The 16,476-nt window shown below is 27.5% G+C and overlaps 2 protein-coding genes across 2 annotated transcripts in view; one reads left to right on the forward strand and one right to left on the reverse strand.

The window, feature by feature from the left end:
* Nucleotides 1-16,476, forward strand: part of LOC134832349 (IQ motif and SEC7 domain-containing protein 2) — a 124,909-nt gene that overhangs the window by 28,554 nt on the left and 79,879 nt on the right. The window lies entirely within an intron of this gene.
* LOC134827994 (mucin-5AC-like) lies at nt 4,244-7,959 on the reverse strand. The gene is made up of 4 exons (XM_063840918.1): nt 7,492-7,959; nt 6,761-7,439; nt 5,997-6,412; nt 4,244-5,386 (listed from the first exon to the last, which is right to left on the reverse strand). The coding sequence occupies exons 1-4, from the start codon at nt 7,957-7,959 to the stop codon at nt 4,244-4,246; spliced, it is 2,706 nt and encodes a 901-aa protein (XP_063696988.1).

Below are 16,476 nucleotides of genomic sequence, written 5' to 3' on the forward strand. Positions count from 1 at the left end.
AGCACATAATGCACATTTTTATTACTCGAACTTTTGTAAAAGAAGAAGAAATAATGAAATATGATCAAAAAAGGGATTTTTTCGGGTAAAAAGGGAGAAGTTTGCAATTTTTGTCTGCAATACCTTGAAAAAATATAATAAAAGGGCCCTTTAACAATATTTAAGTATAAATAAATAATTTGGTATGAGAGCGAAACACGTGTGAGGAACTGCAATCGATATTAATTCAAAAAGTGTCGTCTAACAATAATCTCATTTCCATACAAATAGTGCCGAAAATCACTTCCTGTGTGCAGGTAATTGTTGTTATTTAAGTTCAAGGCTAATTTGTGATGTATGAGATACGGGCGGTACATATATTAGCTTCCGATTAGCGGCTGAATGAACGAACGAAGGCGGTGTTTCAATGTTTTTTGTGCAAAAAAAAAAAGTTCGTTACCCCCAGAAAAAAATTAGATTAGCTTATTTGGTCGTTTATCAGTGTTTGAATGCGAAGAAAAGTAGCTCAAATGACGAATTTCGCTTCCAGAAGGTACATATCATACAAAAGGAAATGTTCCTTCAACAGTCATAAACAAACATTTCTTGCTGCTATCTGGAAAAACATAAACTTTTATCACATGATAGCACGCTATACGATGACGATTTCCTCCCTCCGTTTTAGAAAGTCCCCCCTTTTTAGATCCAAAACACTTGCATTTGTCATTTGCCGTACACTTCTGCCATTGTTGTCATAAAATTTGTCGATTTTCTCCCTCACGTTGATTTCACTTTTTTTTTTCGGGAAAACACGGAAACGTTTCCGAAGAAAGTTCATCTGAAAATTATTGTTTGTTAGATACCTACAGCCAAAACAATATTCATATCAACATTTATCAAAAACGAAAGAGCAAAGGCAACCCAAAGCAATAAAATCAAGCAGAGCGTTACCCAACCGACCAACCAACTATTTATGATACAAGGGACGACTTTTAATGTACTTCAACTACAGTCCATGTGAAAATTTATCGATTTTTCCTCGTACTTTGTTGCTTTTAATGTCCTTTCACTGCATAGAGAGGTACTTTCACTGTGAATTATTTCCTGCATGTTGAAAAAAAAATAAGTTTTAAACTCTACCGAAATATGAACGAGCAGACAATAACAATGCGTTCACGATATAGGTATAATTTAGTTAACATTCATGAACTTGATGTTTTTTGCAAATTAAATTTTCTGTGCGATATCTCGTCGTGTTGCTTAATTTTTGCTTGAATCTCACGGGAAATTTGAAAAATTTATAAAAAAAAAATTGAAAAAATATTTGATTTTTTAACAAAAAAATTATAAATTCAAAAATTTTAAGAATTTTATTTTTTTTTTTAATTTTTAATAATTTTGTTAATAAAATTTTATTTTAAAATTAAAATTATTTATTAAATTTATTTATTTTAAATTTAAAGTTATTTTTTTTAAAATACTAAAAAATAAATAATTTTTAAAATAAATAAATAATTTATTAAAATTAAAGATTTTGAGTTTGAAAAAAAATTATCTTTATAATAAATTCATTAAATTTCTTGATTTTTTAACAAATTTAATTTATTAAATTTATTTATTTAATTTAAAAATTTGCTTTATTTTTATTTTATTAAAACTTAAGTAACGTTTATTAAGCTCTAAAAATTTAAAATCAATACATTTCGAAATTTTACTTAAAATTTTCGAAATTAGGTATTTTAATTTTTTTAAGCTTAAAAATTTATCAACTAATTAATTTCGGAATTTGACTTAAAAATTTCGAAATTATTTTACATTTTTTTTATTTGACCTTTACTTTAAAATTTATTTAAAAATTTAATTAATAAATAATTTTAATTTTTTTTTAGATTTTCATTGAAGAAAATTTAAATTTCTGAAATAAATGAAATTTAAATGAATATTTTTTCATCTCAGTCCTTTAATGAAGCGAAATCCAACTATTGAAATATTTTAAAATAAATATTTAATCTTCCTCTTAATTGTGGGTAGGCTTCTGTCAAGTGCACCTGCATCCGCCATTTTACCCAACAACGAGCTTTAATCCTTTAATGGAGCATTTTCCACATAAATTCAGCGAAAAAATCATTAAATCGCCATATGCGAGAACACGCCGTGTAAAAAAAAGTCACATAACAGTAAAAATAATAATAAAAAAAAGAATCATTTGTACTCCCATAGTTCCTGTTTGTTTCTGTTTTTTTTTTTTTTTATTTTCACATCCTGAAAGTATTAGCAGGTAAAAGAGTGTAGTGACGACTGCCGCTGATGTCATTTCCCCCCTATTTTCCATGTCGTTTTTCCTCTCTTGAGTGGCATAAATCCCCACAATACAACGCAAACAAACACAAAACACATGATGATCATTCTAAAAAAGTATTTGAATAATTTTTGCGTGTAAACACAGGATAAAGTTTTGGAATCTCGGTGGTTTCGTTCGTGTAAATACCGGAGATTTCGAATCATCTAACTTTTTTTGCTTGAAAGGCCGAAAACTTTTTCCGACAAATTAAATCAAAAATTTTCAGAGGTCATTGAACTCGGATGTCTCGGCAGTTAGTTAACTAAAAATCACGTAAAATACTCCGGTCGCACCTCACATGACAGACAATGGCACTCGAGATAATTTTTCATTTATTATTCAGCTGAGAAATCACAAAATCATGTTTCTGCTTAGGGTTTTCATAGATATTAAAAGATGTCGTCTCGACGACGACAACGACGGCAAAGAGACAACAAACAACAACCAACCAAGAATGTATCCTTAAACTGTGTTAAACGTGCCACCTGTATCCACAACAACAACAATAACGATGTGTGAGGAATAATATATGAAGCACAAGGCAGCAATATGTTCGAGGTGCGAAATGGTAAAAGAGCGACTTTAGATTAAAATAAGAACAAAAATGGAATTTTTATATCACGGAATATTTTTTCTTACATTTTTTATTTATCGCACACATGATGATAAAGGCAAGATATTGCAAAAAATTGGATTTTTTTGAGCTCGAGTTTTTAAATTTGAAGTAAAAATGAAAATTTGTTCTTGAAAATTTCACAAAAACTAACATTTTTAATATATTGAATATGATTAAGGTTCTCAAAATCATCTGAAAATCAAGTTTTTATACAAAAAGGATTTTAAAAAAATTTTAAATTAAAAAAAAAATAATTAAAATTAATTTTAAAAATATAATTCGAAATTTATTAATTTTTTATGAAAGAGAAATATATAAATTCAGGTTTAAAAATATAAAAAAAATTTAATTTTTTTATAAAAATATTTAGAATTATTTTTAAACTTAATTAATAATTAATAATTTTAAATTTTAATTTTTTTAACTTTTAATTTTAAATTAAATTTTTAAATAAATTTATTAAAAATATTAATTAAATTAATTAATTAAAAATTATTTTAATTTAATATTAATTTAGAAAAAATTAAATTCAATATTTGATCAATTTAAAAATAATTCTAAATATTTTTATAAAAATGTTAATTAAATTTAATTTTTTTTAACAAAAATTCAGAAAATCACAACAAAATGAGTAAAATTAAGTTAGTTTTATTGCAAAATATTTTTAAATATTTAATTATTTTTAAATAATATTTCCTTTCAAACATTTTTATGAAAATTTTAGCTCAGTAACTCTAATTCGAGCTTCAAAGAACTCAAACATGCAATCCCTTATAAAGACACACAATCCAAATACCTGAAAAAATTCATTTCTTTTCGTCGGAGTAATTTATTAGGGAGCATAAGTGTGGCTTTGGGAGTCGCATCAGGATTAATGTGGTAAATTCCTTCAACAAGCGTGATGGGACTTGACATTATAAATAACGACGAAAGAAAGGATAGAAATTTAATTAAAACAACCGAAAGCTCTTAATTTTACGTCTCATCGCGTCTCAATCCGCAAAATATTTTCATTTATTCGGAATTTATTCCGAGTGCATCCACTTGATTCGTTCGCATCAAGAATCAACAACAAGCAAAAGTCAGTCATGTAAGCAATAAATGACGCGTCGGTCTTTGTTGCCGAGAGCAGCATGGCACTTAAGGATAATCTAGTCAATAACGAATCCATTTCGGTCCATTAGCTAAAAAAGCTTTTACGAAATAATTTCTCAGTGTGAGAAAAGTGACCAAAAATTACTTTTTATCGTAATATTTATTAAAACTAGAAATAATAACAACAACAATTTTTTGCGAAAAATTATTTTTTAGGCGTATTTAAGGTTTTTTCCATTGGTAATTTTTTCTTTTCTGAATTGCTTTTCCATTTCGACGATCCACGTTGGAGTACGCGTGACTGTTTCGTCGCTGCTTCCCATTCCAGAGGATTCCCTTCTGCCGGATGCGTTGTTAATATTTAATCGCGGAATGTGATTAGTAGCAGGTGTGAATTGCTTGGCAGGATGCTTGGAGAGGAAAATATTGGAAGGTTTCGTGCTATTTTTAGGTGATAAGTTGTTGAACTGAATTTGTGAAACCGAAATTTGAGCTGGAGGCGGTTCAGGATTTTTCTTGCGAGACTTGAAAATGAAAATTAGTACAATTATTACGATGATAATGAAGATTAATAGAGCGATGATGAGATAAATGTAGAAATTTTTGAATTTTTCATCGTCTTTGGGAGGCTCTGTAGTAGTAGTTGATGAAATTGTGGAAGATTTTGTCGTTGAAAGTGATGTTGGGACCTCTGAAGGTTCTGAACTTGTCTCGATTTCGGTTGTTTCGATGTCAGAAGTTGTAGTTGGGACTTCTGTTGCTGTTTCTGTTGCTGTTTCTGTAGTTTCTTCAGTTGATGTCTCAGGAACCTCCGTTGAAGTTACGATTTCAGTCGTTGAAGTTGTTTCTTCTTCAGTAGTTGAAGAAATTTCTGTCGTTGGGTCTTTTTCAGTAGTTGTCGTCTCAATTTCCGTCGTTAAAGTCGTTTCTTCTTGAGTTGTCGATGGAATTTCAGTCGTTGTAGTCTCCTCTAAAGTCGTAATAAGCGTCGTTTCATCCTCCATCGTTGCTGTGACTTCTTCAGTTGTTGTTGGAAGATCAGTTGTCGTAATTTCTTTTGTAGTTGTTGTTACTTCTTGAGTCGTTTCGATCGTTGAAGACTCTGTTGATGTCTCCTGAGTCGTTGAAGTTGTCGTTTTTGGCGTTGTTGACGTTGTGCTCGTGCTAGAAGTCGTCGTCGATGAACTCGTTGTAGTACTTGTGCTTGAACTCGTCGTCGTTGTTACAGTAGTCGTCGTTAATTCCGGATACCAAACTTCTTCTTGACACTCTTCACTCGCTACTGACGGATTAATGATGTGTAAATGTTCTATCGCAAGTGTGCTTCCACTGTTTATATTGCACTCGATTTGGACCTACAAAAAAAAAATAATAAAAATAAATTCATTTAGGACGTTCAAATTATATATTTCGTCTCAAAAAAAAAATTCAGGAGTAAAATTTAAAAAAAATAATTTTTGAAATAAAATAATAAAAATAAAATAATTAATTTTGCAAAATTTTGACTGTCAAACTTAATTTAATAATAAATTTCGATATAATTTGCTATTATAAAATTTATTTTTATTTTATTTAACTTTTATTGATATTTGCTAATTTATTTAAAATTCAATTTAAAATTTTTAAAATAATAATTTAGAAAAAATATAAAATAAATAATATTAAATTTAAAAAAAAATATTTTTTTTAATTTTTTAAAATATTATTAAATAAATAATAATTAATTACTTTAAAAATATTTATTTAAAAAATATATTCAAATATTAGGCAAAAATTGTCCAAAATCAAAACAATTTTAAAAACTTAATTTTTATTATTTTAAAAATCCTTTAAAAAAATTAAAGCCTTTGAAAAATTTTTTATCTTAAAAAGATAAGTTAAGGGAAAAAAATTAAAATATAAACTTTGAATGGCCTTAATAACCAACACACAACAATAAATATACTCACAAAACACTTCACTCACCTTCCCCCTCGTTATCCTCTTACTAATCGTCTTATTAAATATTTGCCATTCACGCATCCGCCCATCCTCTCGCCACTCGTACGCAACTTGCGGCAATCCAAACTCATCCAGATCATCCAAATCCATAATTCTAACAGTTAGCCACGCACCGGAATCAAAAAGGAGAAAAATCGTCAATTGCACCATCGAATTATCATCCATAAAGAACGTCTCACGTGTTTGCTCACATGCCATGCCATTACTTTTATTCGACAAATAAAATTTGGCATCTTTCCGAAAAGGTTTAATAATTTCCGTGTTTTTGTATTCCTTTTTCGCCAATTCCAACAACCAAACATCAGGACATCGCTCAATTGTGTTTTTATCCTCCGAATCGAAACTGATTTTTTGACACGGGATTTCGTCAGCGGCTTTAACTATTCCAATAAAAACATAAAAAATTGCACGAAAATAAATTCTCATAACTAAAATTGTGACAAAAATTTTTTTTTCAAATAAACTTGAACGTTGATGGTCACAAAATGAACTAAAATAGAAACATTTCTTTACAATTACTGCGACTCTTGAAAAAAAAAATAATTATTTTTATCTTTATCTTGCCATTCGAAAAAATAATAAATCGGTTATTGATTGCACAAGAGTTTGACAAATCATCATCTACCTTCTTAGTAATGTCCAACACACGTGATTCATTAAAAAAAAATATTTTTTTTTAAGAAAAAAAATTTATTGCAAAAAAAATTAAGCTTGTGTCGTACTTTTACTTGTCAAACCCGAGTCATGCGTTTCAAATGAAATACTAAAATCGCTACTTGCTGATGTCGAGTCCGCATTATTTAACGGCTTCGGTCTTGGCGTTGTTGTTGGTGTCTTTGGATCATAACTTCCTGTAGCTTTGCATGCAATAATGATAAAAATTACAAATCCGATGATTAAAATCGTGCCTCCCGCTGAAATTATGATATAAAGGTAAAGTAAATTGTATTCTGGATCACTTGGAGAAGGCTTTTCTGTGCTTGAAGTACTAAAAGTTGTCGTTTCTGGACCAATTGTGCTTGGAGTTGTACTTGGAGATGTCGAAATTTCCGTCGAACTTGACGTTGAAACATCAGACGAGGTACTTTCACTCGTAAAAATTGTCGTTTCATCGTCAGTTGTTTCAGTTTCGTCATCTGTAGTTGTCTCTGTTGGATCTGTAGTTGCCGAAGACGTCGTCGTTGATGAATTTTCTTCAGTTGTGCTCTGTTCTGTAGTACTAGAAGTCTCGGGAGTTGTTGTTGTTGTACTTTCAGAGGTTGTAGAAGTACTTGGAACGGTAGTCGATGTGATTTCTTGATACCAATTTTCTTCTTGACACTCCTCATTGGCGTTGGCGGGATTAATTACGTGCAAATGTTCGATCGCAAAAGTGCTCAAACTGTTAACATTACATTCAATTTGTACCTGAAACGAAATTTCTTTCAATTTTTGTTGATTTTTAACAAATTTTACTCACTTTTGCTCTTGAAATCTCCCGATCAATCGTTTTATTAAAAATTTTCCACTCCCGTTTGTCACTTTCGACACTCCATTCATACGCAGCTTTCGCATATCCGGTCGAATCGACATCATCTAGGTCCAAAACTCGCACCGTCATCGTCGATCCTTTATCGAAATACAAAAAATTCGTCATTTGCACCAAAGAAGTCTTCTCTAAGGCAAAAATTTGTGAAGTTTGTTCACACGAAACGCCCAAATTCTTGTTGGACAAGTAAAATTCGGCTCCTTTCCAGAAAGGTTTGAACACTTTTGAGTTGACATACTCCTTTTTCGTCATTTCCTGCCACACTTTGAGACATTTTTCGGTATGTCTCCTGTCTTGCGAGTCAAAATTGATCTTTTGGCATGAAATTTCGCCATCCGCGATTGCATTGCAGCTCAATGAAACAAAAACCAGTAACATAAATGACACTCGATACCCCATTTTATTGCTTTTAATTTAATGTAAATATTTATTTTCTCGTAATTTTACGAGCGAACAAGTTTTTTTTCACTATTTTACCGTCACAACGCTTAATTGATACTAAAAAAAAACTTCTGGTGTTACTTTTTCAAAACTAAAAATAAAAAAAAATAAATAATTATTTACCTTTTATCACTGATTGCTTGCCATTTCGTATAATAAATCGATAAGTGATTGCAAAGTATGTGTGCTGCTGACAGGTAGTCGCTTCCTCGGCTTCCTCCTCCATCGGCGTCGAGTTATTAATAACGACTGATCGGCTTATTGGTCAGATAATGTCACAATCTGCCATTAATCATTAATTTGTTGGATGATTTATTGAATTATTGTGGTTCATCTCGGTTCTGAGAACTCTTCCGCATCACAGACGATTTTTTTTTATCAAAAGTCGTTGAAAATTTGAGACTTAAAAATCGATTTACAACGAGTTCAACGTAAAAAGTTGTAAAAAATAATCGATAAACATAAATCATCGTCAAGAAACATTTTTTTGTCTTTATCGAAATAAAACTTGTTAAACAAAACTTTGGCACTGATAAAAAAAATTAGTTTTGAAAACACATTTTGCTACTGTTTACATCATTTCTTGAATTTTAACTCAGTTTCTGTCTGAAAATGGTGCGCAATTGAAGCAAAAGTCGCAGGGAAGCCAATAAATTTCAACATTATTATCTAAAATATTCAATCAGACATCTTTATTTGCCTTTTAAGTCGGCAACGAGGTGCTGTTGTAAGTAATTTTGAGACAAATTACAAGCAACCTTTTGGTGCTTTACACAAAAGCAACCCACGTACGTTTATGAGTTTTTGTATATTTAATTGAAATACATTTACATAAGAGATAGACAGCACTTGCTTTGTGAATGTAACGTCGTCGTGTCTCGTATCGACAACATAAATCTTAATTTGTTTTGTCGTTGTTTGATATTTGCCACATTAATATTTATCTAGATTAGTTCAAGTGGCTTTGAAGTGCACTTCGGAGCGAATTCAGTAAAGTTATCGTAAGATTTATGGAGTGAATTGATGAATGTTGCTTTAATTGCTTCCTACTCTCTTCAACTCGCAGAATATTGACAACTACTTTTGACAACAAAAAGCAACATTTGTTGAAAATTAATTTGTTAGAAAATTAAATTAAATTATATTTTATTGAATTTCGGCAAATATTGACATTGTTTCTCGTAAAAAAACGTGGAAAAAGCGAAAATGTTTGCGAAAGTAAGACAAACACTCGTAAAATTTCATATCGTAAATGTTTTAACGGAAAAGGATGCGTCGTCGCTCAACAAACAGTAAATAAGGCGAGGGTAATTTTTAAAAATATTTTACATTTTTTTGGACTCGAAAATATTAAATAAAAATTTTCAGTAATTTAAAAAAAAAAATTTAACACTTTTAGCAGTTTTTAATTTGAAATTAAAAGAAATATTTAAAAAATCATTTTTTTGAAAAAATATTAATTTTAGTTAAATTTAAAATATTTATTCATTTTTATTTTAATTTAATTTACCTAATATTTTCTTATTTTAAATAATTCAATTTTAATAATAATTTTTTTTTTATTATTTTTCTATATTTAATTTTTTATTTAAAATTTTCTTTGAATTTTACTTACTTTAATATTTAATATAATTTTAATTAACCTTATTCTTGATATTTTTTAAATTTTGGAAAAAAATATTAATTATATTTTTTTAAAAATAATTTATGAAAAATCTTGACCAAAAAAAAATTATATTTTTGATAATTTTTCTACTTGAAAATTTTGATTAAAAAAAATTTAAAAATAAATTCTATAAAAATAGAAAAATTTAAAAAATCATCAAAAATATAATTTTTTTTTTATCAAGATTTTTCAAAATTATTTTTAAAAAATAAACAAAAACATAAAAAATTTTGAAGTTGATATTAAACTTATTTAATGTATAATAATTAAATAATTTAATGTTATTTTTAAATTAAATTAATTATTATTAAATTTATATAAATTTTTTTTTTTAGAAAAATTTTTAAAAAATTATTAAAAATAAAATTTGAAACATTTTTCCTCATTGCACTTGCCTTCCAGAAGACATTTAAAAAATTTATTGGGATTGAAGGTCACAAATCGATACGTGACGACATAAAATTCCTTTTAACTGTTTTATCATTAAATATAAATAAATTCGAGATGAACATAAAAAAGGATGAAGATAAAAAATTTAATCCTCTTTAAACTTTCATGTGTTGTCGTCGCATTGCCTGTGCGTTGAATAGTCATAACAATAATAAGCTTAGCTTGCGATATGTGATAATTTCGCGTACATTTTATTCCATTCATTCGATTCACCGCATGTAATGTGCGAACATAAAAACTAGAATAATAATCTAGCGAAGCACTGTAATAGTGATTATTATAATAAAATTGAGATAATATGGAAGAAGTGTCCTTGAACAAATGTACGAGCTTATTTTTTGCCATGCAACATGGGAGATGTCATGTGTGCCGGAGATAAATGACTCACAATATCATTTTTCTAGATTACGGTTCTGTTTCTTTTATAAAATAACAGACAAAAATAAAAAAGAAATTTTCTTTCATTCATTCAATTTTTTCATAAATCCCATGAAATCTAAGTGGATTAAAAAAAATTCTTTGAAAAAATTCAGTGGGTGGATGTCATTCAATTCAATCCGCTGAAAAAGTTGCATATCGTGATGAAATGTCGTCACTTTTTTATCATGTCATTCTACTTAATATTTAAATACGACGACGCGTCATGGCGCTCAAACTGACATTTTTTCTTTGTGATCAAGTTTGATGTCTGTTGAAAAAATAATAAAATTCATGTCATGTTTTTTATTATTATTTTAACGTTTTTAATATACTGTCAAACTATTAAGCTGTTAGAAAAAAAAATAAAATTAATTGATATATGACATTCTTCGTTAACAGACTTCGAAAAAATGCAGAAATGCATGCGAGAAAATTTTTCCGAGAATATTTACCACAATGTTGCATAATAATGTTCGTTTTAAAGTTTATTTATTTGCCCTATTTATCGAATAAATTGTTGAAAAACGCTTGAAAACTCAATTGTTTTGTGTTAAAATTATTTTTGAGAAAAAAAAACTTTATTTATTTCGATTGTTTTTCAAAACGAAATTTATTGTTGTGAAAAAATGTTCACTCCGCACGGTGATTTATGCTAAAAACTGCATTTTATTACCCCAAGCAGGTGAATACGACAGTTATTGATGAACAAATAATTTTTTCTGTCTCGAATTTCCTCCTTTCAAGAATTATGTAACAACGAATCGATATATCGACAACCATGAACTAGACACCAACATGCGATATTATTGATCTTTCGTTATTTTTGGACATAGACACGTCGTAATCGACACCATGAACTTGCATCGTTCTGTCAAAAATTATTTTGAGTGATGAAAAATTGATGAAGAAATAAAATTAAATTATGAGAAAGTTGTTGAAAAAAAAAATGTTGCATGTTTATAAAAATAAAAAAAAATTATAACAATAGAAAGTTCTGTGTTCAAGTTGAATAAATGTCATGTAATTATTATTTTATTTATTTTTTCTTCACCAATCACTGATTTCGTTCTTTTCTCTTCTGTTTTTTGTTTTATTTTTGTTCTTATAAAATGAGAGAAAAAATACAAATCCCATGATTTAAATAATAATAATAACTTATTTGTCTCTAGTTGCAAGTCCACAATGTTTCATATATTTACAAAAAATATAAAAAAAATACAAGAACATGATAAAGGAGAAAAAACAGTAAATAAAGTCTCGTGGGATTTTATTTTTTATCGCTTCATGTTCTTTTCTTGTGCATCGAAACTTTATTTTTGCAGTTTTTTGTGTGATTTTTCCTTAACGAACGTGTAAAAAAGACAAAAAAAATGTTTCTTTACACAATCAGGAGGATAAAATAAAAAAGATAGGGAGCGAAAAGAGTGAATGTACTTCATCTTAATGAAGAATTGTTTTGTCGATTTGTTTGTTTTTCTTCAAGTGATTGTTCAATTTGTATCTTTTTTTCTATTGTTTCTATCGATTTCCTTCCTAATGAACCTGGCGTCACTTGAAAGGTCATGCACCTTGTTTAAACATTGTAATAATTGTTCATTGCCTGAGGTTTGGGACGTCTTGAGACTGGAAACAGTAGCCAGCTAATAAATTAATGGGAACAACATTGACCGGCAAACGGGAAGAAGAGAGGAAGGTGCGATCAATTAAATTTAACAGATTACAATTCATTCGTTCTTTTTGTTTTCTTCTTCTTTTCCTATGTTTGATGAGAAGATCAGGGTTGGGAAAAAATTTTTTGCTTTTGCTTAAAAAATTTTTATTCAATGGAAACTAATCTGAAAAATAAGAAAAAGAAGTTTATGTTAATCTTAAGTTTATTAATATTTATTAAGTTTATTTATTTTTTCTTAAGTTAATGTTTTGAGTCATTTAAGTCAAAACTTAATTTTTAACTTTTTTTAAAAAAATATATTTTTCGTTAAAAATATAAAAATATTTTTTTTATTAAAAAAATCTTTATTATCTGACTCAAAAGTTGTTATTTTAGTAAAAAAAAAAAATATTTTAATTTTAACTTAACGACTCAAACTAATGACTTAAGTTACTTGACTTAAACTTTTAAGCTCTTAAGTCAAAAATTATTATTTTTTGTTTTTTCAAAAATAAAAATTTGAGGTCATAAATAAATATTGTTTTGAAAAAAAATTTATATTTAAAAAAAAGTATTAAGTTTTGACTTAATTGCCCCAAAACGGTAACTTAAGAATAAATAAATAAACTTAATAAATTTTTCTTCCAATTTTAAGCGAAAAGTTCACTGTTTAAAATTAATAAAATAATTATTTATTAAAAAAAATTATTTTAATTAATTAAAAATTAATTTTTTGATTAATTATTTAAAAATAAACATTAATTATTTTTTTAGACTTAAGAATTTATGACTTTGACTGATTCTCAAATTATTTTTTATTTAAGTCATTATTTATAAAAAATTAACTCAAAATTTTTTTCAACCCTGTTAACGATATTTTAAACGAGAAACACTCAAGACAAACACATGAATTTCTAACATGCATTTAATATGATGTAATACAATCAACTTAAACAGGTATTAATAAATAAATTTCTTTCATGTTAATTTTCGTTGTACTACAAGTGGAAATACAACTTGACTACTGGATGCGGATAATGCAATAATAATGTAGGCGGATGAATATATAACACACAAAAACATAATTTTTTAATGCTCTTAATAGAAATGTTAACTCTCGTTACTTTTTTTTAGTGCCTAGTTGTTGTCGAGAGTCAGACAAGTGCCTGTCTAAGTGCCGCTTCAAATGCAATCAAATAGAACAACTTTTTTTATCGACTTCGTTCTTCATGTGTGACGTTCTGATGATATATTTCGATGCAAATAGGATTAGTTTCGTCGTGTCGTGAGAGAATTTTGCTTGATCGGATCATGAAAAAAAAATTGATTTATGTGCCATAAAAAATTTTTATTTACATTTTTGCAGCAGAAAAAGTCTAAACGCCATTTTTAATTGAATTTTCTGAAATGTGAGTGAAAAGTGCCTCAAATGTAAATAAAAAATAAATGGAGGTGCGAATATGGAAACCATTAATGCAGCTAAAATTGATTGGTTCGCGGTATGAAAATTCAATTGGAACATGTGTTCCATGCCAAACTTGTTTACACTTTCATCTTAATTGAGTTTAATTAAAAATTGGCGCAAATTCTAGAAATAAATTATTTTGTGTGACATCTAACGAATAATTAACTAACAAGACTCTCTGTGAATAAAGACGTTTTTCGTAAATTTCAATTAAATTGTGTGTCACTTGATAACTAAACTCGTTTTCATTCACTTTTGATTTCAATTATTAAAAAAAAAATATTTAAATTTAGTCATAAAACGCGACAAAATAGTAAACGAGACTCGTCGAGAGTGAGAATTGTCGTCGATTGATTTAATTATTATTTTAATGAATACACAATTCTTTGCCATGCATGAAATACCCTCCACAGAGCATCAGACAGACGTGAATAAATCCAATCTAAATTCAATTTAGACAAACAATTTAGTGTCAGACCACGCATTTTCTTTCGTCGTTTATGTAAAAAAATAAAAAAAAATCTGTTTTGTTAATAAATAACGCACACAAAAAATTTAAACTTATAATCACGATTGACGATGCCACAGAATAAATTAAATTTTTAAAAAAATCTTCGGGTGTCGGAGATGAAGTGACCTGCAGCTAAATTTGGGCATTTCCATTCAAGCAATAATGATGAGGAAAGTTTTGTACCAAAAAGTGTCTCTTTAATGACCAAGAACGTTTTTTACAAGAAATTTACGACAAATGACGGAGTAGGTGTTAACAACGCCGTTGAAAGAATAAAATCGAAAAAACATCAATTAAGCAGAATTTTTATAGAAACTTCACTAATTAGTTAGGAACAGTATCGAACCTAAACTTTCGAAAAAAAAAATAAAGTCTCACAAAAAAAAATATTTTATTGCTTGAGTAGGTGTTGCGTTTAAATATTTATGCCGCTGGTGATTGCATTAATTACGACTACGTTCAAATTTTTAAATTAAAAAAAAATAAAACAGACAAATAATAAATTTGAATGGATTTTGAAGGAAAAATGTCAAAGTTATCATAATAAAAAAATTTGAATAGCGACTAATTTTTATTTAAATTCGTTTGTTGTTGAATCTGCACTTGAGTCGAAATTCGCCTTAATCGGTTTAATTACGAATTTTATTTCTTAGGAGCTCATCTGCGTGCCGTTTTCAATTAAATGAGGTTTTTATTTGTTAAATGAGTCTTTCTTGGAGTGCAATTAAGTTGGTTGATTCATCATTCGTTGAATGAAATAATATTTGCTTAACAAAATTGATAAGATAACAAAAAATATTTGATTATTATAAAAATATTTTTGATAATTAGGCAGAGCCACTGAGGAAATGCTTTTAAAATTTCAATTAAATATTGAAAAAAAAAATAAATAAATAAAATTAAATTTAATATAAAATATTTTGTAAAAATAATTCAATGAATAAAAAAAATTTAATATATATTTATGAATAATTAATTTTAATAAATTAAAAGTTTAAAATAAATTAATTTAATAAATTAATTAATTATTAATAATTATTAATTTAATAAATAAATTAATAATTTAATTAATTATTCAACTCCATTTATTTAATTTAAAATTTTCGAATTACTTGATTAATTTAATTTTTTAAAATATTTATTTAATTTTTGAAATATTTTTACTCATATTTATAATCAAAAATATTAAATTAATTTTATTTAAATATTTTGAATTAATTTATAAAATAAAATTTCATTGAATTTAATAATTTTTTTTTAAATATTAAATCAAGAAAAAAATTTAAAATTATAAAAAAAAATATATAAATATTTATTTAATTAAATATATATATATTTTTTTAAAAATTTTTAACATTATGATCAATTTATTATTTTATAATTTAAAAAAAATATATTAAAATATTTATTGCTTAATTAAAAATAATAAAAAAATAAATTAGTTTTTAAATTTATAAATTTTCTTTAAAATAAATAACATCTTCCAACATTACTTCAGCCTAATTATTGTTATTGACCATTAAAAATAAACAAAAATTATTTTCAAAGTAAACCTCTTCGATCGATTCTCAATGTCAATAGTTGCAATAAAACGCTTTCAGACAGACCAAAGTACAAAAAGTGAGCATTGAGGTCATTATCACGTCAAAAAATGTCTTTCTAATGCATTAGGCGTGTTATGACTCAGACAGAAACTTATCTGAATCTGATCGCGAATTCCATTCCGTTGCAATAACTTTTAAACGCAGACCAGATATTAATAAAATAATAAATTTTATGCAGCTATTCGCTGACAACTGCATTGGAAATAAATTGTAGTTAGACGAGAAAAGTCTCTTTTACAATAAAAATTTAGTAAATTTGCAATAAAAGAGATTAGCATCTGCTGACTGCAAGAAGTAAATGTGCGCAAATAGCAGAGAAAGGGGATTGTGGTCACAAATTAGTTTTTAATCCGTTGTACAAAGAGGATTAGTACTTTGTTGCAAATTTCTGTCGGGGACTTAATATTTTACTTTAACACGGAATGCGGGACATGAACTTGAACTGAACATCGTTGTTCGGAGGACAAAAACAAGAAATTGCTTAATTTTCACTCACGTGCAATGTTTTTTTTCTAACAAATGCTTCCTTTGCACGAAACCACAAAATTATTATTAACGTTTCGAGACTAAAAATAGACTAGAGTTTTAATTAAGTTTTCCATCGCTTCACTAATTCCTGTCATGTCACACAACTAAATTACTTTTTCTCTCGTTTTCCGTTCAAAATCGCTTGTTTTGTGCGTTTTTCAAAAAATATTTCTTTATTTG

The sequence above is a fragment of the Culicoides brevitarsis genome, chromosome 1 (genome assembly GCF_036172545.1).
Source record: "Culicoides brevitarsis isolate CSIRO-B50_1 chromosome 1, AGI_CSIRO_Cbre_v1, whole genome shotgun sequence".
NCBI classification, from domain to species: domain Eukaryota; kingdom Metazoa; phylum Arthropoda; class Insecta; order Diptera; family Ceratopogonidae; genus Culicoides; species Culicoides brevitarsis.